This window comes from Salmo salar, chromosome ssa17 (genome assembly GCF_905237065.1).
Source record: "Salmo salar chromosome ssa17, Ssal_v3.1, whole genome shotgun sequence".
NCBI classification, from domain to species: Eukaryota; Metazoa; Chordata; class Actinopteri; order Salmoniformes; family Salmonidae; genus Salmo; species Salmo salar.
The window spans coordinates 38770838-38791786 of NC_059458.1; the positions used below are offsets into that span (position 1 = coordinate 38770838).

At 41.5% G+C, this 20949-nt stretch overlaps 1 protein-coding gene across 1 annotated transcript in view; it reads right to left on the bottom strand.

The window, feature by feature from the left end:
- LOC106591129 (protein diaphanous homolog 3) overlaps positions 1-20949 on the bottom strand; it is a 764911-nt gene that overhangs the window by 98124 nt on the left and 645838 nt on the right. The window contains 2 exon segments of the mRNA XM_045699589.1: positions 324-383; positions 6412-6510. Coding sequence (XP_045555545.1) covers positions 324-383; positions 6412-6510 — 159 coding nt within the window.

Sequence of the window (20949 nt, forward strand, 5' to 3'; positions counted from 1 at the left end):
AGCAGAGGCCCCCCTATTCCCTACAGCAGAGGGCCCCGGTCAAACGTAGAGGTAGTTCACTATATAGGATACACACAGAACCACAGACAACATGCAGAGAAGAGCCGTACAGGGCAACACACGACGAGAGGACGGTCATGAGCTCAGAGTAGAGAAGACAGCCAGGGTTATGGAAAGAACCAATCTGTTTCTATACATTTCATGAGCTCTATTTTAAATACATGGCTCTGGTTACGGCTATCAGCAGACAGACAGACAGACAGACAGACAGACAGACAGACAGACAGACAGACAACATGCTCTGAGACGGAGGTTGTCTTTACCATGGTTACAAGGCTTCAGAACCTGGAGGTAAGAACTGGGACTGAGGCTCATCTGATCATCTGTTGGAACCGGTGGAAACTTTAATACAATAATGAACCAGTAATAACTATATTAATATAATAATGAGCCAGTAATAACTATATTAATATAATAATGAGCCAGTAATAACTATAATATAGTAATGAACCAGTAATAACTATATTAATATAATAATGAGCCAGTAATAACTATAATAATGAACCAGTAATAACTATAATAATATAATAAACCAGTAATAACTATAATATAATAATGAACCAGTAATAACTATATTAATATAATAATGAGCCAGTAATAACTATAATATAGTAATGAACCAGTAATAACTATATTAATATAATAATGAGCCAGTAATAACTATAATATAGTAATGAACCAGTAATAACTATATTAATATAATAATGAGCCAGTAATAACTATAATAATGAACCAGTAATAACTATAATATAATAATGAACCAGTAATAACTATAATAATATAATAATGAACCAGTAATAACTATAATAATATAATGAACCAGTAATAACTATAATAATATAATAATGAACCAGTAATAACTATAATAATATAATAATGAGCCAGTAATAACTATAATAATATAATAATGAACCAGTAATAACTATAATATAATAATATAATAATGAACCAGTAACAACTATAATAATGAACCAGTAATAACTATAACATAATAATGAACCAGTAATAACTATAATAATATAATAATGAACCAGTAATAACTATAATAACATAATAATGAACCAGTAATAACATAATAATATAATAATGAACCAGTAATAACTATAATATAATAATATAATAATGAACCAGTAATAACAATAATATAATAATAGTAATGAACCAGTAATAACTATAATATAATAATATAGTAATGAACCAGTAATAACTATAATATAATAAGGAGCCAGTAATAACTATAATATAATAATGAGCCAGTAATAACTATAATATAATAATATAGTAATGAACCAGTAATAACTATAATATAATAACTATAATAATGAACCAGTAATAACTATAATAATGAACCAGTAATAGCTATAATATAATAATGAACCAGTAATAACTATAATATAATAATATAGTAATGAACCAGTAATAACTATAATATAATAATGAGCCAGTAATAACTATAATAATGAACCAGTAATAACTATAATATAATAATATAATAATGAACCAGTAATAACTATAATATAATAATTATAATATAATAATATAATAATGAACCAGAAATAACTATAATATAATAATGAACCAGTAATAACTATAATAATATAATAATGAACCAGTAATAACTATAATAATACAATGAACCAGTAATAACTATAATAATATAATAATGAACCAGTAATAACTATAATACTGAGCCAGTAATAACTATAATAATATAATAATGAACAAGTAATAACTATAATATAATAATATAATAATGAACCAGTAATAACTATAATAATGAACCAGTAATAACTATAACATAATAATGAACCAGTAATAACTATAATAATATAATAATGAACCAGTAATAACATAATAATATAATATAATAATGAACCAGTAATAACTATAATAGAATAATATAATAATGAACCAGTAATAACTATAATATAATAATATAGTAATGAACCAGTAATTACTATAATATAATAATATAGTAATGAACCAGTAATAACTATAATAATTTAATAATGAACCAGTAATAACCATAATAATTTAATAATGAACCAGTAATAACTATAATAATATAATAATGAGCCAGTAATAACTATAATATAATAATGAACCAGTAATAACTGTAATAATATAATAATGAACCAGAAATAACTATAATATAATAATATAATAATGAACCAGTAATAACTATAATAATGAACCAGTAATAACTATAACATAATAATGAACCAATAATAACTATAATAATATAATAATGAACCAGTAATAACTATAATATAATAATATAGTAATAAACCAGTAATAACAATAATATAATATAGTAATGAACCAGTAATAACTATAATATAATAATATAATAATGACCCTGTAATAACTATAATAATGAACCAGTAATAGCTATAATAATATAATAATGAACCAGTAATAGCTATAATAATATAATAATGAACCAGTAATAACTATAATAATATAATAATGAACCAGTAATAACTATAATATAATAATATAGTAATGAACCAGTAATAGCTACAATAATATAATAATGAACCAGTAATAACTATAATATCATAATATAATAATGAACTAGTAATAACTATAATATAATAATGAACCAGTAATAACTATAATAATATAATAAACCAGTAATAACTATAATATAATAATAAACCAGTAATAACTATAATATAATAATATAATAATGAACCAGTAATAACTATAATATATAATATAATAATGAGCCAGTAATAACTTTAATATATAATATAGTAATGAACCAGTAATAACTATAATACAATAATGAACCAGTAATAACTATAATAATATAATAAACCAGTAATAACTATAATAATATAATAAACCAGTAATAACTATAATGAACCAGTAATAACTATAATAATATAATAATGAACCAGTAATAACTATAATAATATAATAATGAACCAGTAATAACTATAATAATATAATAATGAGCCAGTAATAACTATAATAATATAATAATGAGCCAGTAATAACTATAATAATGAACCAGTAATAACTATAATATAATAATATAATAATGAACCAGTAATAACTATAATAACATAATAATGAACCAGTAATAACATAATAATATAATATAATAATGAACCAGTAATAACTATAATAGAATAATATAATAATGAACCAGTAATAACTATAATAACATAATAATGAACCAGTAATAACATAATAATATAATATAATAATGAACCAGTAATAACTATAATAGAATAATATAATAATGAACCAGTAATAACTATAATATAATAATATAGTAATGAACCAGTAATAACTAAAATATAATAATATAGTAATGAACCAGTAATAACTATAATATAATAATATAGTAATGAACCAGTAATAACTATAATAATTTAGTAATGAACCAGTAATAACTATAATAATTTAATAATGAACCAGTAATAACTATAATAATTTAATAATGAACCAGTAATAACTATAATAATATAATAATGAGCCAGTAATAACTATAATAATATAATAATGAACCAGTAATAACTATAATAATATAATAATGAACCAGTAATAACTATAATATAATAATGAACCAGTAATAACTATAATAATATAATAATGAACCAGTAATAACTATAATAATATAATAATGAGCCAGTAATAACTATAATAATATAATAAACCAGTAATAACTATAATAATATAATAAACCAGTAATAACTATAATAATGAACCAGTAATAACTATAATATAATAATGAACCAGTAATAACTATAATAATATAATAATGAACCAGTAATAACTATAATATCATAATATAATAATGAACTAGTAATAACTATAATATAATAATGAACCAGTAATAACTATAATAATATAATAAACCAGTAATAACTATAATATAATAATAAACCAGTAATAACTATAATATAATAATATAATAATGAACCAGTAATAACTATAATATATAATATAATAATGAGCCAGTAATAACTATAATATATAATATAATAATGTACCAGTAATAACTATAATATAATAATATAGTAATGAACCAGTAATAACTATAATATATAATATAATAATGAACCAGTAATAACTAGAATACAATAATGAACCAGTAATAACTATAATAATATAATAAACCAGTAATAACAATAATAATATAATAAACCAGTAATAACTATAATAATGAACCAGTAATAACTATAATATAATAATGAACCAGTAATAACTATAATAATATAATAATGAACCAGTAATAACTATAATAATATAATAATGAGCCAGTAATAACTATAATAATATAATAATGAACCAGTAATAACTATAATATAATAATATAATAATGAACCAGTAATAACTATAATAATGAACCAGTAATAACTATAACATAATAATGAACCAATAATAACTATAATAATATAATAATGAAACAGTAATAACTATAATATAATAATATAGTAATGAACCAGTAATAACTATAATATAATAATATAATAATGAGCCAGTAATAACTATAATAATGAACCAGTAATAGCTATAATAATATAATAATGAACCAGTAATATCTATAATAATATAATAATGAACCAGTAATATCTATAATAATATAATAATGAACCAGTAATAACTATAATAATATAATAATGAACCAGTAATAACTATAATATAATAATATAGTAATGAACCAGTAATAGCTACAATAATATAATAATGAACCAGTAATAACTATAATATCATAATATAATAATGAACTAGTAATAACTATAATATAATAATGAACCAGTAATAACTATAATAATATAATAAACCAGTAATAACTATAATATAATAATAAACCAGTAATAACTATAATATAATATAATAATGAACCAGTAATAACTATAATATATAATATAATAATGAGCCAGTAATAACTATAATATATAATATAATAATGAACCAGTAATAACTATAATATAATAATATAGTAATGAACCAGTAATAACTATAATATATAATATAATAATGAACCAGTAATAACTATAATACAATAATGAACCAGTAATAACTATAATAATATAATAAACCAGTAATAACTATAATAATGAACCAGTAATAACTATAATAATGAACCAGTAATAACAATAATATAATAATGAACCTGTAATAACTATAATAATATAATAATGAACTAGTAGTAACTATAATAATATAATAATGAACCAGTAATAACTATAATAAAATAATATTGTAATGGGTATTGAGTTAGGTAGGGGGTAGAGGAGTTATTGTCAGGGGCATTGAGTTAGTTAGGGGGTATAGGAGTTATTGTCAGGGGCATTGAGTTAGGTAGGGGGTATAGGAGTTATTGTAAGGGGTATTGAGTTAGGTAGGGGGTATAGGAGTTATCGTAAGGGGGTTTTGAGTTAGGTAGGGGCTATAGGAGTTATTGTCAGGGGCATTGAGTTAGGTAGGGGGTATAGGAGTTATTGTAAGGGGGTATTGAGTTAGGTAGGGGGTATTGAGTTCGGTAGGGGGTATAGGAGTTATTGTAAGGGGGTATTGAGTTAGGTAGGGGGTATTGAGTTATTGTAAGGGGTATTGAGTTAGGTAGGTGGTATAGGAGTTATCGTAAGGGGGTTTTGAGTTAGGTAGGGGCTATAGGAGTTATCGTAAGGGGGTATTGAGTTAGGTAGGGGGTATAGGAGTTATTGTAAGGGAGTATTGAGTTAGGTAGGGGGTATTGAGTTAGGTAGGGGGTATTGAGTTATTGTAAGGGGGTATTGAGTGATTGTAAGGGGGTATAGGAGTTATTGTAAGGGGGTATTGAGTTATCATAAGGGGTATTGAGTTAGGTAGGGGGTATAGGAGTTATTGTAAGGGATATTGAGTTAGGTAGGGGGTATAGGAGTTATTGTAAGGGGGTTTTGAGTTAGGTAGGGGGTATAGGAGTTATTGTAAGGGGGTATTGAGTTAGGTAGGGGGTATAGGAGTTATTGTAAGGGGTATTGAGTTAGGTAGGGGGTACTGAGTTAGGTAGGGGGTATAGGAGTTATTGTAAGGGGTATTGAGTTAGGTAGGGGGTATTGAGTTAGGTAGGGGGTATAGGAGTTATTGTAAGGGGGTATTGAGTTAGGTAGGGGGTATAGGAGTTATTGTAAGGGGGTATGGAGTTATTGTAAGGGGGTATTGAGTTAGGTAGGGGGTATAGGAGTTATTGTAAGGGGTATTGAGTTAGGTAGGGGCTATAGGAGTTATTGTAAGGGGGTATAGGAGTTATTGTAAGGGGTATTGAGTTAGGTAGGGGGTATAGGAGTTATTGTAAGGGGGTATAGGAGTTATTGTAAGGGGGTATAGGAGTTATTGTAAAGGTCTCACCTCGGGGACGGGGTGCTCTCTTCCGTCGGTCTCTGAACGCTGCTCCAGACTGTAAAGCCTCCAGCAAACTATCCATCACTCCTGTCTCATCACTGTTCTCTGGTGGAGGAGAGGGAAGGACAGAGACAGATACAGGAGGAGAGACAGAGGGGGAGAAAGAGAGAGAGAGAGAGAGGGTGAAAGAGAGCGGGGGAGAAAGAGGGAGAGGGGGAGAGAGACAGAGGGGGAGGGAGAAAGAGAGCGAGAGGGGGGAGAAAGAGAGCGAGAGAGAGAGGGGAGAGAGAAAAAGAGAGAGGGGGGAGAGAGAGCGAGAGAGAGGGGGGAGAGAGAAAAAGAGAGGGAGAGAGAGACTAAATGAGATGAGGGCAGTATTGCTATCAGGTCTTGAGGGTTGCCATAGTAATGCCAGAGATGATGGCCATGCAACAGAGACAGTCTACCACCAGTTAAACCGTGCCATTAGAGAAGCAGACAGCCTTTAACTGGTTCTTATATCACCTGGATGTCACACCACCACCAGCCAGCCACAGTCCAGTCTGTGTGTGTGTGTGTGTGTGTGTGTGTGTGTCCAGTGTGTGAGACTCTGTGGCTGGACTATAAAGCCAGAGAGAAAGTTCAAGCTATTAACCTCAGGTCATTGCCTTTTCTATGGGAAACTGTTGGGGGAACGGGGGGGTCTGGCTGGGGAGGGTTAGGGTAGGAGTAGTGGAGACATCCCAACACAGGGAGACATCCCCAATGGAACACTATTCCCTATCTAGTGCACTACTTTTGACCAGGGCCCATAGGCCACTTTATAGGGAATAGGGTGCCATTTGGGACACTTCCCTAGAGTCACCACCACCAGCATATTCTACCCCTTTACCCTCCTTCTCCTCCTCTCCCTCCCTCCTTCCTTCCTCCTCCTCCCTCTCCTCCTCTCCCTCCCTCCCCTCCTCTCCCTCCTGCTCCCCCCCTCCCTCCTTCTCCTACTATTCGCCCTCCCCCTCCTCCTCTCCCCCCCTCATCCTCTCCCTCATCCTCCCCCTCCTCCTCTCCCTCATTCTCTCCCTCCTCCTCTCCCTCTCCCTCCCCCTCCATCTCCCTGTCGAGATAATCAGTCATATCTGACAGTACATTTTCATGACACAGCAAATCCAGCCAATCTTTTGTAAAGAGGCAGAAGACAGAAGGAAGTGGAAAAATAAAGACCCAGAACAACACAAGGCTCTCAGTCAGTCGGCCGCTTCAGGGCTGAGACTCTGTGTGTGTGTGTGTGTGTGATGATGATGATGTGTGTGAAGTCAGGTATCTCTCCCATCCTCTGACCAAGCTACCAGACCCCTGCCTCCCCAGGAAGATATATTAACCTGCCATTGATGTGTACTGAACACACTGAACACACAGAGTCCTAGATGGCACAATATTCCCTAAGGGCCTTGGTCAAATGTAGTGCACTATAAAAAGGGAACGAGGTGCCATTAGGGACTTAACCACTCTCCTTAGGAAGGATGGAAGGGAGGGAGAACAGAGGAGTGTGGACGTGTGGTAAAACACAACCCATTCAAACAACCAGTCACCTCTCAAAAACCTGCCCATTCCACCCAGGGAGGATTTCTCTCTGTCTCTATCTGTGGAAATAGTTCTTTACTGAACAGTAGTGAACAGTAGTGAACTGTAGTGAACAGTAGTGGTTCGTTTGAGAATGAACAGTAGTGAACTGTAGTGAACTGCAGTGAACTGTAGTGGTTCGTTTGAGAATGAACAGTTGTGAACTGTAGTGGTTCGTTTGAGAATGAACAGTAGTGAACTGTAGTGAACAGTAGTGAACTGTAGTGAGCTGTAGTGGTTCGTTTGAGAATGAACAGTTGTGAACTGTAGTGAACAGTAGTGAACTGTAGTGAACAGTAGTGGTTCGTTTGAGAATGAACAGTAGTGAACTGTAGTGAACTGTAGTGGTTCGTTTGAGAATGAACAGTTGTGAACTGTTGTGAACTGTAGTGGTTCGTTTGAGAATGAACAGTTGTGAACTGTAGTGGTTCGTTTGAGAATGAACAGTAGTGGTTCGTTTGAGAATGAACAGTAGTGAACTGTAGTGGTTCGTTTGAGAATGAACAGTTGTGAACTGTAGTGAACAGTAGTGAACAGTAGTGAACTGTAGTGGTTCGTTTGAGAATGAACAGTTGTGAACTGTAGTGAACAGTAGTGAACAGTAGTGAACTGTAGTGGTTCGTTTGAGAATGAACAGTAGTGAGTTGAGCGTGTCATGAAACAGACTGAGTCATGAATGACTTCAGGGGGAGAAATCTTCTGACCTCATGGCTGTGAGGTCATCTCTCTACAGTTACAGTGTCCGTTCAGAAAAAGGAGAATGGTTCTAGAATGATATAGAATGTTCTTTAGGTCACTGTGGAAGACAGTAAGGACTATGGTTCTAGAATGATATAGAATGTTCTTTAGGTTACTGTGGAAGACAGTAAGGACTATGGTTCTAGAATGATATAGAATGTTCTTTAGGTCACTGTGGAAGACAGTAAGGACTATGGTTCTATAATGATATAGAATGTTCTTTAGGTTACTGTGGAAGACAGTAAGGACTATGGCTCTAGAATGATATAGAATGTTCTTTAGGTCACTGTGGAAGACAGTAAGGACTATGGTTCTAGAATGATATAGAATGTTCTTTAGGTTACTGTGGAAGACAGGACTATGTAGGCTGTTTAAAACTTTCAAAACTGAGGCCAGAATGGCAATCACTATATTGCAACATGGAAGAGAGGTGTTGACAGACCAGATAGTTTAGGTCATTCAACATGGAAGAGAGGTGTTGACAGACCAGATAGTTCAGGTCATTCAACATGGAAGAGAGGTGTTGACAGACCAGATAGTTTAGGTCATTCAACATGGAAGAGAGGTGTTGACAGACCAGAGGTGTTGACAGACCAGATAGTTCAGGTCTTAGTACGGTGGAGGTGGACAGTGTTCAGGCTGACAGGTCTGATAGAGCTGCTGAGAGCTGGGTGGAGAGAAACAGCTGTGGACAGACATGCTTCCCAGTTAACACCTGACTTACTGAAACACACTATTGCAGAGCAGAGGGGATGGAGGGAGAGAGAGAGAGAGAGAGAGAGAGACATACAGGGAGAAAAACAGGGAGAGAAGGGGGGTTGAGAGGAGAGGGGGGGTGAGAGAGAGAGGGAGAGAGTGACGTACGTACAGGGAGAAAAACAGGGAGAGAAGGGGGGTGAGAGGAGAGGAGGGGGAGTGAGAGAGGAGAGGAGGTACAAGGGTAATCAGCGTCGGGGAAGATGAATAGTCTGTCGGTCTCTCGCTCTGTCTCTCTCATTTGTGGCACAGCTGAGTGAGAATGAATTGAAATGATTAGCTTTCTTTATTTAACTGGACTTATGGGGCCAGAGAACCAGAGGGTCCACCTCTCACCGTCTGACTGTCCCTCAGGTCTCCCCCTCCACTAAGACAGAACACCGTCTGACTGTCCCTCAGGTCTCCCCCTCCACTAAGACAGAACACCGTCTGACTGTCCCTCAGGTCTCCCCCTCCACTAAGACAGAACACCGTCTGACTGTCCCTCAGGTCTCCCCCTCCACTAAGACAGAACACCGTCTGACTGTCCCTCAGGTCTCCCCCTCCACTAAGACAGAACACCGTCTGACTGTCCCTCAGGTCTCCCCCTCCACTAAGACAGAACACCGTCTGACTGTCCCTCAGGTCTCCCCCTCCACTAAGACAGAACACCGTCTGACTGTCCCTCAGGTCTCCCCCTCCACTAAGACAGAACACCGTCTGACTGTCCCTCAGGTCTCCCCCCTCCACTAAGACAGAACACCGTCTGACTGTCCCTCAGGTCTCCCCCTCCACTAAGACAGAACACCGTCTGACTGTCCCTCAGGTCTCCCCCTCCACTAAGACAGAACACCATCTGACTGTCCCTCAGGTCTCCCCCTCCACTAAGACAGAACTAAATGTGGACACCATCTTCCAGCTGATGGTGAAGCTCAAGTCACCCTGCACTATATCTGCCTCATGTACTAATTCATGTTGTTCCTCCAACGACCAGAAAGTCAAATATCTCTCAATATTAAACTGACAGATTTGTCTAATTTGGTTTCCGCGGAGCGAGGACATCGACCTTAGGGGGTTAAAAACACACAGCCTCTAACAACACAAACACAATCACTACACTTGTCTACTTATTTAAAGAAGCTGCAGGGCTGTTTCAGTGTTGAGTGGAGAAGAACATTTCATGTCTTAGAAAACGTGTTGACAGCGCTGAATTAAAACGGCAACTCACTCATTGGTTGGACAGTCTCTGTTGTCATGGTTTTAGACGTTTTGAAACACCATTAGTATTAAAACTGACTTGGCTGTGTGTTCAAGGAAGCTGCACAGTGATCTGAGTAATCTGATTGGCTAGCAGTAAGTCTATAGGTGCACCTGATTTGCTCTCCGGGAACACCGAGTCGGGAGAGTTTGTACCATCAGTACGACACATGAAATGGCTGAAACAGTGGAAGACTTGACCAACCCGGTGCTCAGAGCAGCTGAAACAAGTGCACCTACTCCCAGCAGCACCAGAGACAGAATAAACTAGGAATGTAAAGCTTTATCCTTGTTTATTTTCTGTTGTTGAGAGAAATGTTTGGCGATTGACTAGGAATGCCTTGGAGATGGATCGTTTGGTGACCACTGACCTAAAGACTTCTCTCTCAGGGCTGATTTCAGCCAGGTGCAGAGTGTGTGATGGGGAGAGTGACTGCACTGCAGAGGGATCAGAGCCCTACAGTGAGGTGTGATGGGGAGAGTGACTGCACTGCAGAGGGATCAGAGCCCTACAGTGAGGTGTGATGGGGAGAGTGACTGCACTGCAGAGGGATCAGAGCCCTACAGTGAGGTGTGATGGGGAGAGTGACTGCACTGCAGAGGGATCAGAGCCCTACAGTGAGGTGTGATGGGGAGAGTGACTGCACTGCAGAGGGATCAGAGCCCTACAGTGAGGTGTGATGGGGAGAGTGACTGCACTGCAGAGGGATCAGAGCCCTACAGTGAGGTGTGATGGGGAGAGTGACTGCACTGCAGAGGGATCAGAGCCCTACAGTGAGGTGTGATGGGGCTGATGAGGGAGATCAGCTCAGAGCCTTTATATACTGCAGGCTGGAGCTGAGACTCTAACTGATGGGACTGCAGGTCTGAGGTGACTGATGTGATGGGGAGTGTGTGTGTGTGTGTGAGACTGTGTGTGTGTGTGTGTGTGTGTGTGTGTGTGTGTGTGACTGCAGAGCCACTGGATTGATTTAGAGGCAGACGGAGGACATTTACTCTGAATAAAGTAGAGGAGGCTGTTCTACATTCCTCTTCTCTCTGCTCTTCTCCTGCCCTCTTTATCCTTCTCCTCCTCCTCTCTCTCTCCTCTTCTCTCTGCTCTTCTCCTGCCCTCTTTATCCTTCCCCTCCTCCTCCTCTCTCTCTCCTCTTCTCTCTGCTCTTCTCCTGCCCTCTTTATCCTTCTCCTCCTCCTCCTCTCTCTCTCCTCTTCTCTCTGCTCTTCTCCTGCCCTCTTTATCCTTCTCCTCCTCCTCCTCTCTCTCTCCTCTTCTCTCTGCTCTTCTCCTGCCCTCTTTATCCTTCTCCTCCTCTCTCTCTCTCTCCTCTTCTCTCTGCTCTTCTCCTGCCCTCTTTATCCTTCTCCTCCTCTCTCTCTCTCTCCTCTTCTCTTCTCCTGCCCTCTTTATCCTTCTCCTCCTCCTCTCTCTCTCTCCTCTTCTCTCTGCTCTTCTCCTGCCCTCTTTATCCTTCTCCTCCTCCTCTCTCTCTCCTCTTCTCTCTGCTCTTCTCCTGCCCTCTTTATCCTTCTCCTCCTCCTCCTCTCTCTCTCCTCTTCTCCTGCCCTCTTTATCCTTCCCCTTCTCCTCCTCTCTCTCTCTCCTCTTCCCTCTGCTCTTCTCCAGCCCTCTTTATCCTTCTCCTCCTCTCTCTCTCCCTCCTCTTCTCTCTGCTCTTCTCCTGCCCTCTTTATCCTTCCCCTTCTCCTCCTCTCTCTCTCCCTCCTCTTCTCTCTGCTCTTCTCCTGCCGTCTTTATCCTTCTCCTCCTCCTCTCTCTCTGCTCTTCTCCTGCCCTCTTTATCCTTCCCCTTCTCCTCCTCCACTCTCTCTCCTCTTCTCTTCTCCAGCCCTCTTTATCCTTCTCCTCCTCTCTCTCTCCCTCCTCTTCTCTCTCCTCTTCTCCTGCCGTCTTTATCCTTCTCCTCCTCCACTCTCTCCTCTTCTCTTCTCCTGCCCTCTTTATCCTTCCCCTCCTCTCTCTCTCCTCTTCTCTCTGCTCTTCTCCTGCCCTCTTTATCCTTCCCCTTCTCCTCCTCTCTCTACTCCTCTCTCTCTCTCCTCCTCCCCTCTCTCTCTCCCTCCTCCTCCCTCTCTCTCTCTCCTCTTCTCTCTCCTCCCCTCTCTCTCCTCTGCTCTCTCTCTCTTCCCCCTTCTCTTTAAATCTATCCTTGTCTTCCTCTTCCTTCTTTCAAACTGATGGCAAGTTGACAACACCCAGCCTGCTGCTGGTCTCCATAGGTCCATGTAGGAGCCTACCCCCCTGTCTCTCCCTCCTGTCTCTCCTCTCCAGTCATAGTGACAACACCCAGCCTGCTGCTGGTCTCCATAGGTCCATGTAGGAGCCTACCCTCCTGTCTCTCCTCTCCAGTCATAGTGTCACCCAGCTAAACAAACCCCCGTCTGAGGTTGGAACGAGACAGTAAGTACCAGATGGAGGTGAGGACAGAAATAAACACATGAATATATGAATGAACCGGAGAAGAATGACCGATAACAACAACACAGTGTTTACCATCTCCAGTAACATCACAGAGCATTCACCAGCCATATGTCATGCTACCTTGTGCCGGCGTAGAAAAACACATGGGAGCTGTCACCACAGAACAAAACACTATGTAAGGAGAAGTGTTTGTGACATATCTGGAGCGGTCAGGGTTTGGAAAGATGGGATGTCTCTGTCCTGACGAGTGACGGCCAAAGAGAGAGAGAGAAGGAATGAGACAGAGAGAGAAGATGGAGAAAGGAGAGAGAGAGAGCAAGAGAGAGAGCGAGAGAGAGGGGGAAAGAGAGACAGAGAGAGAGAGAGACAGAGACAGAGAGACTAATTATGTTCACAAGTGACCTTCATCTTTTTTTCTCCTGTCTGAACAGATACAGGAAGTCATTCTCTTCTTTCTCCTGTATGTCAGTCTGAACAGATACAGGAAGTCATTCCCTTCTTTCTCCTGTATGTCAGTCTGAACAGATACAGGAAGTCATTCCCTTCTTTCTCCTGTATGTCTGTCTGAACAGATACAGGAAGTAATTCCCTTCTTTCTCCTGTATGTCAGTCTGAACAGATACAGGAAGTCATTCCCTTCTTTCTCCTGTATGTCAGTCTGAACAGATACAGGAAGTCATTCTATTCTTTCTCCTGTATGTCTGTCTGAACAGATACAGGAAGTCATTCTCTTCTTTCTCCTGTATGTCAGTCTGAACAGATACAGGAAGTCATTCCCTTCTTTCTCCTGTATGTCTGTCTGAACAGATACAGGAAGTCCTTCTCTTCTTTCTCCTGTATGTCAGTCTGAACAGATACAGGAAGTCATTCTCTTCTTTCTCCTGTATGTCAGTCTGAACAGATACAGGAAGTCATTCCATTCTTTCTCCTGTTTGTCTGAACAGATACAGGAAGTCATTCCCTTCTTTCTCCTGTATGTCAGTCTGAACAGATACAGGAAGTCATTCCCTTCTTTCTCCTGTATGTCTGTCTGAACAGATACAGGAAGTCATTCTCTTCTTTCTCCTGTATGTCAGTCTGAACAGATACAGGAAGTCATTCCCTTCTTTCTCCTGTATGTCTGTCTGAACAGATACAGGAAGTCATTCCCTTCTTTCTCCTGTATGTCAGTCTGAACAGATACAGGAAGTCATTCTATTCTTTCTCCTGTATGTCTGTCTGAACAGATACAGGAAGTCATTCTCTTCTTTCTCCTGTATGTCAGTCTGAACAGATACAGGAAGTCATTCCCTTCTTTCTCCTGTATGTCTGTCTGAACAGATACAGGAAGTCCTTCTCTTCTTTCTCCTGTATGTCAGTCTGAACAGATACAGGAAGTCATTCTCTTCTTTCTCCTGTATGTCAGTCTGAACAGATACAGGAAGTCATTCCATTCTTTCTCCTGTTTGTCTGAACAGATACAGGAAGTCATTCTCTTCTTTCTCCTGTATGTCTGAACAGATACAGGAAGTCATTCCCTTCTTTCTCCTGTATGTCTGCCTGAACAGATACAGGAAGTCATTCCCTTCTTTCTCCTGTATGTCTGTCTGAACAGATACAGGAAGTCATTCCCTTCTTTCTCCTGTATGTCTGAACAGATACAGGAAGTCATTCCCTCCTGTATGTCTGTCTGAACAGATACAGGAAGTCATTCCTTTCTTTCTCCTGTTTGTCTGTCTGAACAGATACAGGAAGTCATTCCCTCCTGTATGTCTGTCTGAACAGATACAGGAAGTCATTCCTTTCTTTCTCCTGTTTGTCTGTCTGAACAGATACAGGAAGTCATTCCCTTCTTTTTCCTCTATGTCTGTCTGAACAGATACAGGAAGTCATTCTCTTCTTCTTTCTCCTCTATGTCTATCTGAACAGATACAGGAAGTCCTTCTCTTCTTCTTTCTCCCCTATGTCTATCTGAACAGATACAGGAAGTCCTTCTCTTCTTCTTTCTCCTCTATGTCTATCTGAACAGATACAGGAAGTCATTCTCTTCTTCTTTTTCCTCTATGTCTGTCTGAACAGATACAGGAAGTCCTTCTGAATTTCATTGTGCCCCGTATCGGTTTGGTAAAATGTCAAAGGTCAATCTGGGATGAAAGCAGTAGCAGCATCAGAGAGATTCTATTCTATTCCAGGGCAATATTGGGAAGCTACAAGTCAGTAGGATATGCATGTGTTTGTCTGTCTGTACACTTACACACACATTCTATATTCACATTCTATATTCAGACAGATTCTTCTTTCTCATATATTCTGAGACTCACTGATATAACTATCTGATGTAGTTAACATTGAAGGGAGGTACAGCAGTACAGACTGAATCAACTAGCTGTGGGGGAACACCATCATTCCTCTCTCCATCGCCCCTAGGGGGTTACCTCCATCCATTCCTCTCTCCATCGCCCCTAGGGGGTTACCTCCATCCATTCCTCTCTCCATCGCCCCTAGGGGGTTACCTCCATCCATTCCTCTCTCCATCGCCCCTAGGGGGTTACCTCCATCCATTCCTCTCTCCATCGCCCCTAGGGGGTTACCATCCATCCATTCCTCTCTCCATCGCCCCTAGGGGGTTATCATCCATCCATTCCTCTCTCCATCGCCCCTAGGGGGTTACCTCCATCCATTCCTCTCTCCATCGCCCCTAGGGGGTTATCATCCATCCATTCCTCTCTCCATCGCCCCTAGGGGGTTACCTCCATCCATTCCTCTCTCCATCGCCCCTAGGGGTTATCATCCATCCATTCCTCTCTCCATCGCCCCTAGGGGGTTACCTCCATCCATTCCTCTCTCCATCGCCCCTAGGGGGTTACCATCCATCCATTCCTCTCTCCATCGCCCCTAGGGGGTTATCATCCATCCATTCCTCTCTCCATCGCCCCTAGGGGTTACCATCCATCCATTCCTCTCTCCATCGCCCCTAGGGGTTACATCCATCCATTCCTCTCTCCATCGCCCCTAGGGGGTTACCTCCATCCATTCCTCTCTCCATCGCCCCTAGGGGGTTACCATCCATCCATTCCTCTCTCCATCGCCCCTAGGGGGTTATCATCCATCCATTCCTCTCTCCATCGCCCCTAGGGGGTTACCTCCATCCATTCCTCTCTCCATCGCCCCTAGGGGTTATCATCCATCCATTCCTCTCTCCATCGCCCCTAGGGGGTTACCTCCATCCATTCCTCTCTCCATCGCCCCTAGGGGGTTACCATCCATCCATTCCTCTCTCCATCGCCCCTAGGGGGTTACCTCCATCCATTCCTCTCTCCATCGCCCCTAGGGGGTTACCATCCATCCATTCCTCTCTCCATCGCCCCTAGGGGGTTACCATCCATCCATTCCTCTCTCCATCGCCCCTAGGGGGTTACCTCCATCCATTCCTCACTCCATCGCCCCTAGGGGGTTATCATCCATCCATTCCTCTCTCCATCGCCCCTAGGGGTTACCATCCATCCATTCCTCTCTCCATCGCCCCTAGGGGGTTACCTCCATCCATTCCTCTCTCCATCGCCCCTAGGGGTTATCATCCATCCATTCCTCTCTCCATCGCCCCTAGGGGGTTACCATCCATCCATTCCTCTCTCCATCGCCCCTAGGGGGTTACCTTCATCCATTCCTCTCTCCATCGCCCCTAGGGGGTTATCATCCATCCATTCCTCTTTCCATCGCCCCTAGGGGGTTATCATCCATCCATTCCTCTCTCCATCGCCCCTAGGGGGTTATCATCCATCCATTCCTCTTTCCATTGCCCCTAGGGGGTTACCATCCATCCATTCCTCTCTCCATCGCCCCTAGGGGGTTACCTTCATCCATTCCTCTCTCCATCGCCCCTAGGGGGTTATCATCCATCCATTCCTCTTTCCATCGGCCCTAGGGGGTTATCATCCATCCATTCCTCTCTCCATCGCCCCTAGGGGGTTATCATCCATCCATTCCTCTTTCCATCGCCCCTAGGGGGTTATCATCCATCCATTCCTCTCTCCATCGCCCCTAGGGGGTTACCATCATCCATTCCTCTTTCCATCGCCCCTAGGGGGTTACCATCCATCCATTCCTCTTTCCATCGCCCCTAGGGGGTTACCATCCATCCATTCCTCTTTCCATCGCCCCTAGGGGGTTACCTCCATCCATTCTTCTCTCCATCGCCCCTAGGGGGTTACCTCCATCCATTCCTCTCTCCATCGCCCCTAGGGGGTTACCTTCATCCATTCCTCTCTCCATCGCCCCTAGGGGTTATCATCCATCCATTCCTCTCTCCATCGCCCCTAGGGGGTTACCATCCATCCATTCCTCTCTCCATCGCCCCTAGGGGGTTACCTTCATCCATTCCTCTCTCCATAGCCCCTAGGGGGTTACCTTCATCCATTCCTCTCTCCATCGCCCCTAGGGGGTTATCATCCATCCATTCCTCTCTCCATCGCCCCTAGGGGGTTACCATCCATCCATTCCTCTCTCCATCGCCCCTAGGGGGTTACCTCCATCCGTTCCTCTCTCCATCGCCCCTAGGGGGTTATCATCCATCCATTCCTCTCTCCATCGCCCCTAGGGTGTTACCTCCATCCATTCCTCTCTCCATCGCCCCTAGGGGGTTACCATCCATCCATTCCTCTCTCCATCGCCCCTAGGGGGTTACCTCCATCCATTCCTCTCTCCATCGCCCCTAGGGGGTTACCATCCATCCATTCCTCTCTCCATCGCCCCTAGGGGGTTACCATCCATCCATTCCTCTCTCCATCGCCCCTAGGGGGTTACCATCCATCCATTCCTCTCTCCATCGCCCCTAGGGGGTTACCATCCATCCATTCCTCTCTCCATCGCCCCTAGGGGGTTATCATCCATCCATTCCTCTCTCCATCGCCCCTAGGGGGTTACCTCCATCCATTCCTCTCTCCATCGCCCCTAGGGGGTTACCATCCATCCATTCCTCTCTCTATCGCCCCTAGGGGGTTACCTCCATCCATTCCTCTCTCCATCGCCCCTAGGGGGTTATCATCCATCCATTCCTCTCTCCATCGCCCCTAGGGGGTTACCTTCATCCATCCATCTATCCTACCTCCCTCGTTCCATCCATCCATCCCTCACTCCATCCATGCCTCCCTTTGCCTGCTGCTGGTCTCCATAGCTCCATGTAGGAACCTAGCCCCCCTAGAGATCGTGTCCAGTGCACAGTAGACCCAAAGCATTCTGGGCCTTTCATCCCTCCATCTATCCCTTCACCAGCCACAACCCCTACAGCTGGCCTGGCCTGCTTCCCTCTCTGGCTCGGCCTGCTCTGTTCTCCTGCTGCTGTGGGTGAGGTCTGAACCAGCCATAGTTCTTCCACCTCTTCTTGTCCAGTCCTTATTGAAACCCCATTTGTTTCAACAGAGACAACCTTTAAAATGTGTCAATTTAGATTTTCACATCAACAAATAACTATATTCATTACATTTTCATCTTTTATATTAAAAAAATATATAACCAATAAATACATTTACACAATAACATTTTATTTTTCTAATTATATTTCTCAAAAACATTTGTTAATAAATCGGTTCTCTTAATTCTTGGTTCCCCCACCTCCAAAAAGTGTTTTATAGTATGTTTTAATTGGCGACAACACTGCAATTCTCACCTCTCTAGACCTTCCAGACACTCCCACCTACCAACACACACTACTGTATTCCATCACTCACACCTACCAACACACACTACTGTATTCCATCACTCCCTCCTACCAACACACACTACTGTATTCCATCACTCCCCCCTACCACCACACTACTGTATCCATCACTCCCTCCTACCACCACACACTACTGTATTCCATCAATCCCTCCTACCAACACACACTACTGTATTCCATCACTCCTTCCTACCACCACACACTACTGTATTCCATCACTCCCTCCTACCACCACACACTACTGTATTCCATCACTCCCTCCTACCACCACACACTACTGTATTCCATCACTCCCTCCTACCACCACACTACTGTATTCCATCACTCCCACCTACCAACACACACTACTGTATTCCATCACTCCCTCCTACCAACACACACTACTGTACTCCATCACTCCCTCCTACCAACACACTACTGTATTCCATCACTCCCTCCTACCACCACACACTACTGTATTCCATCACTCCCTCCTACCAACACATCCTACTGTATTCCATCACTCCCTCCTACCACCACACTACTGTATTCCATCACTCCCTCCTACCACCACACTACTGTATTCCATCACTCCCTCCTACCACCACACACTACTGTATTCCATCACTCCCTCCTACCACCACACACTACTGTATTCCATCACTCCCTCCTACCACCACACTACTGTATTCCATCACTCCTTCCTACCACCACACACTACTGTATTCCATCACTCCCTCCTACCAACACACACTACTGTATTCCATCACTCCCTCCTACCACCACACACTACTGTATTCCATCACTCCCTCCTACCACCACACTACTGTACTCCATCACCCCCTCCTACCACCACACACTACTGTATTCCATCACTCCCTCCTACCACCACACACTACTGTATTCCATCACTCCTTCCTACCACCACACTACTGTATCCATCACTCCCTCCTACCACCACACACTACTGTATTCCATCACTCCCTCCTACCACCACACACTACTGTATTCCATCACTCCCTCCTACCACCACATCCTACTGTATTCCATCACTCCCTCCTACCACCACACACTACTGTATTCCATCACTCCCTCCTACCACCACACTACTGTATTCCATCACCCCCTCCTACCACCACACACTACTGTATTCCATCACTCCCTCCTACCACCACACTACTGTATTCCATCACTCCCTCCTACCACCACACACTACTGTATTCCATCACTCCCACCAACTACGGAGAACAGCAGCAAACAACAGTAACCTAAATAACACAGTGTCTTGCCTGTTCGTTTTTACACTTCTGCTGAGAACACTAAACAACATTAGCTTTTAAAAACCAACAACTCTCAGCCCTCAGAGGAGGGAGGGAGGGAGGGAGGGAGGGAGGGAGGGAGGGAGGGAGGGAGGGAGGGAGAAACACACATATCTATATCTCAGGATTATTTGTGAGTACAAAGCATCCAATTTTACACACCACTCAGAGACTGGCGCACCAGAGAAGAGAGAGACAGATAGAGGATCGCTTTACAGAGAACGACGAGAGAGAGAGAGAGAGAGAGAGAGAGAGAGAGAGGACTGCTTTATAGAAATAAATCAATTGAGAGAATGAGAATAGGGGAGAGAGAGAGAGAGACAAAAAGACAGAGAGACAGAGAATGAATGACAGAATGAGAGAGAGAGTAGAAATCATCAAATATGTATTAATATATAAATACACACAGGAGATCACAGGCATGTCAGCCAGCCTTCTTGGCAGGCTAGTTGGGGTACAAAACACGGCTGAAATGAGGAATATGATTCAAACTAATTGCTGTGAGCAGAGGTAGATGGAGTAGATTAGCTGGAGAGATATAGCAGGACTTCAGAAGAGGAGAGGAGAGGAGAGGAGAGGGGGAGAGAGGAGAGGGAGGGAGATGAGAGGGGGAGAGAGGAGAGGAAAGGAGAGAGAAGATGAGAGGAGAAGAGCTCTAATCTAAGTCTTTGAAGGTATCACAGCTCAACAAGGCTTTGATGTCTGCCCCATTTCTGCCTGCTTCTCTCTCTCTCTCTATTTACCCAGAACGCACCTGTGACAGGAGACTTATCGCTAAAGAGGTG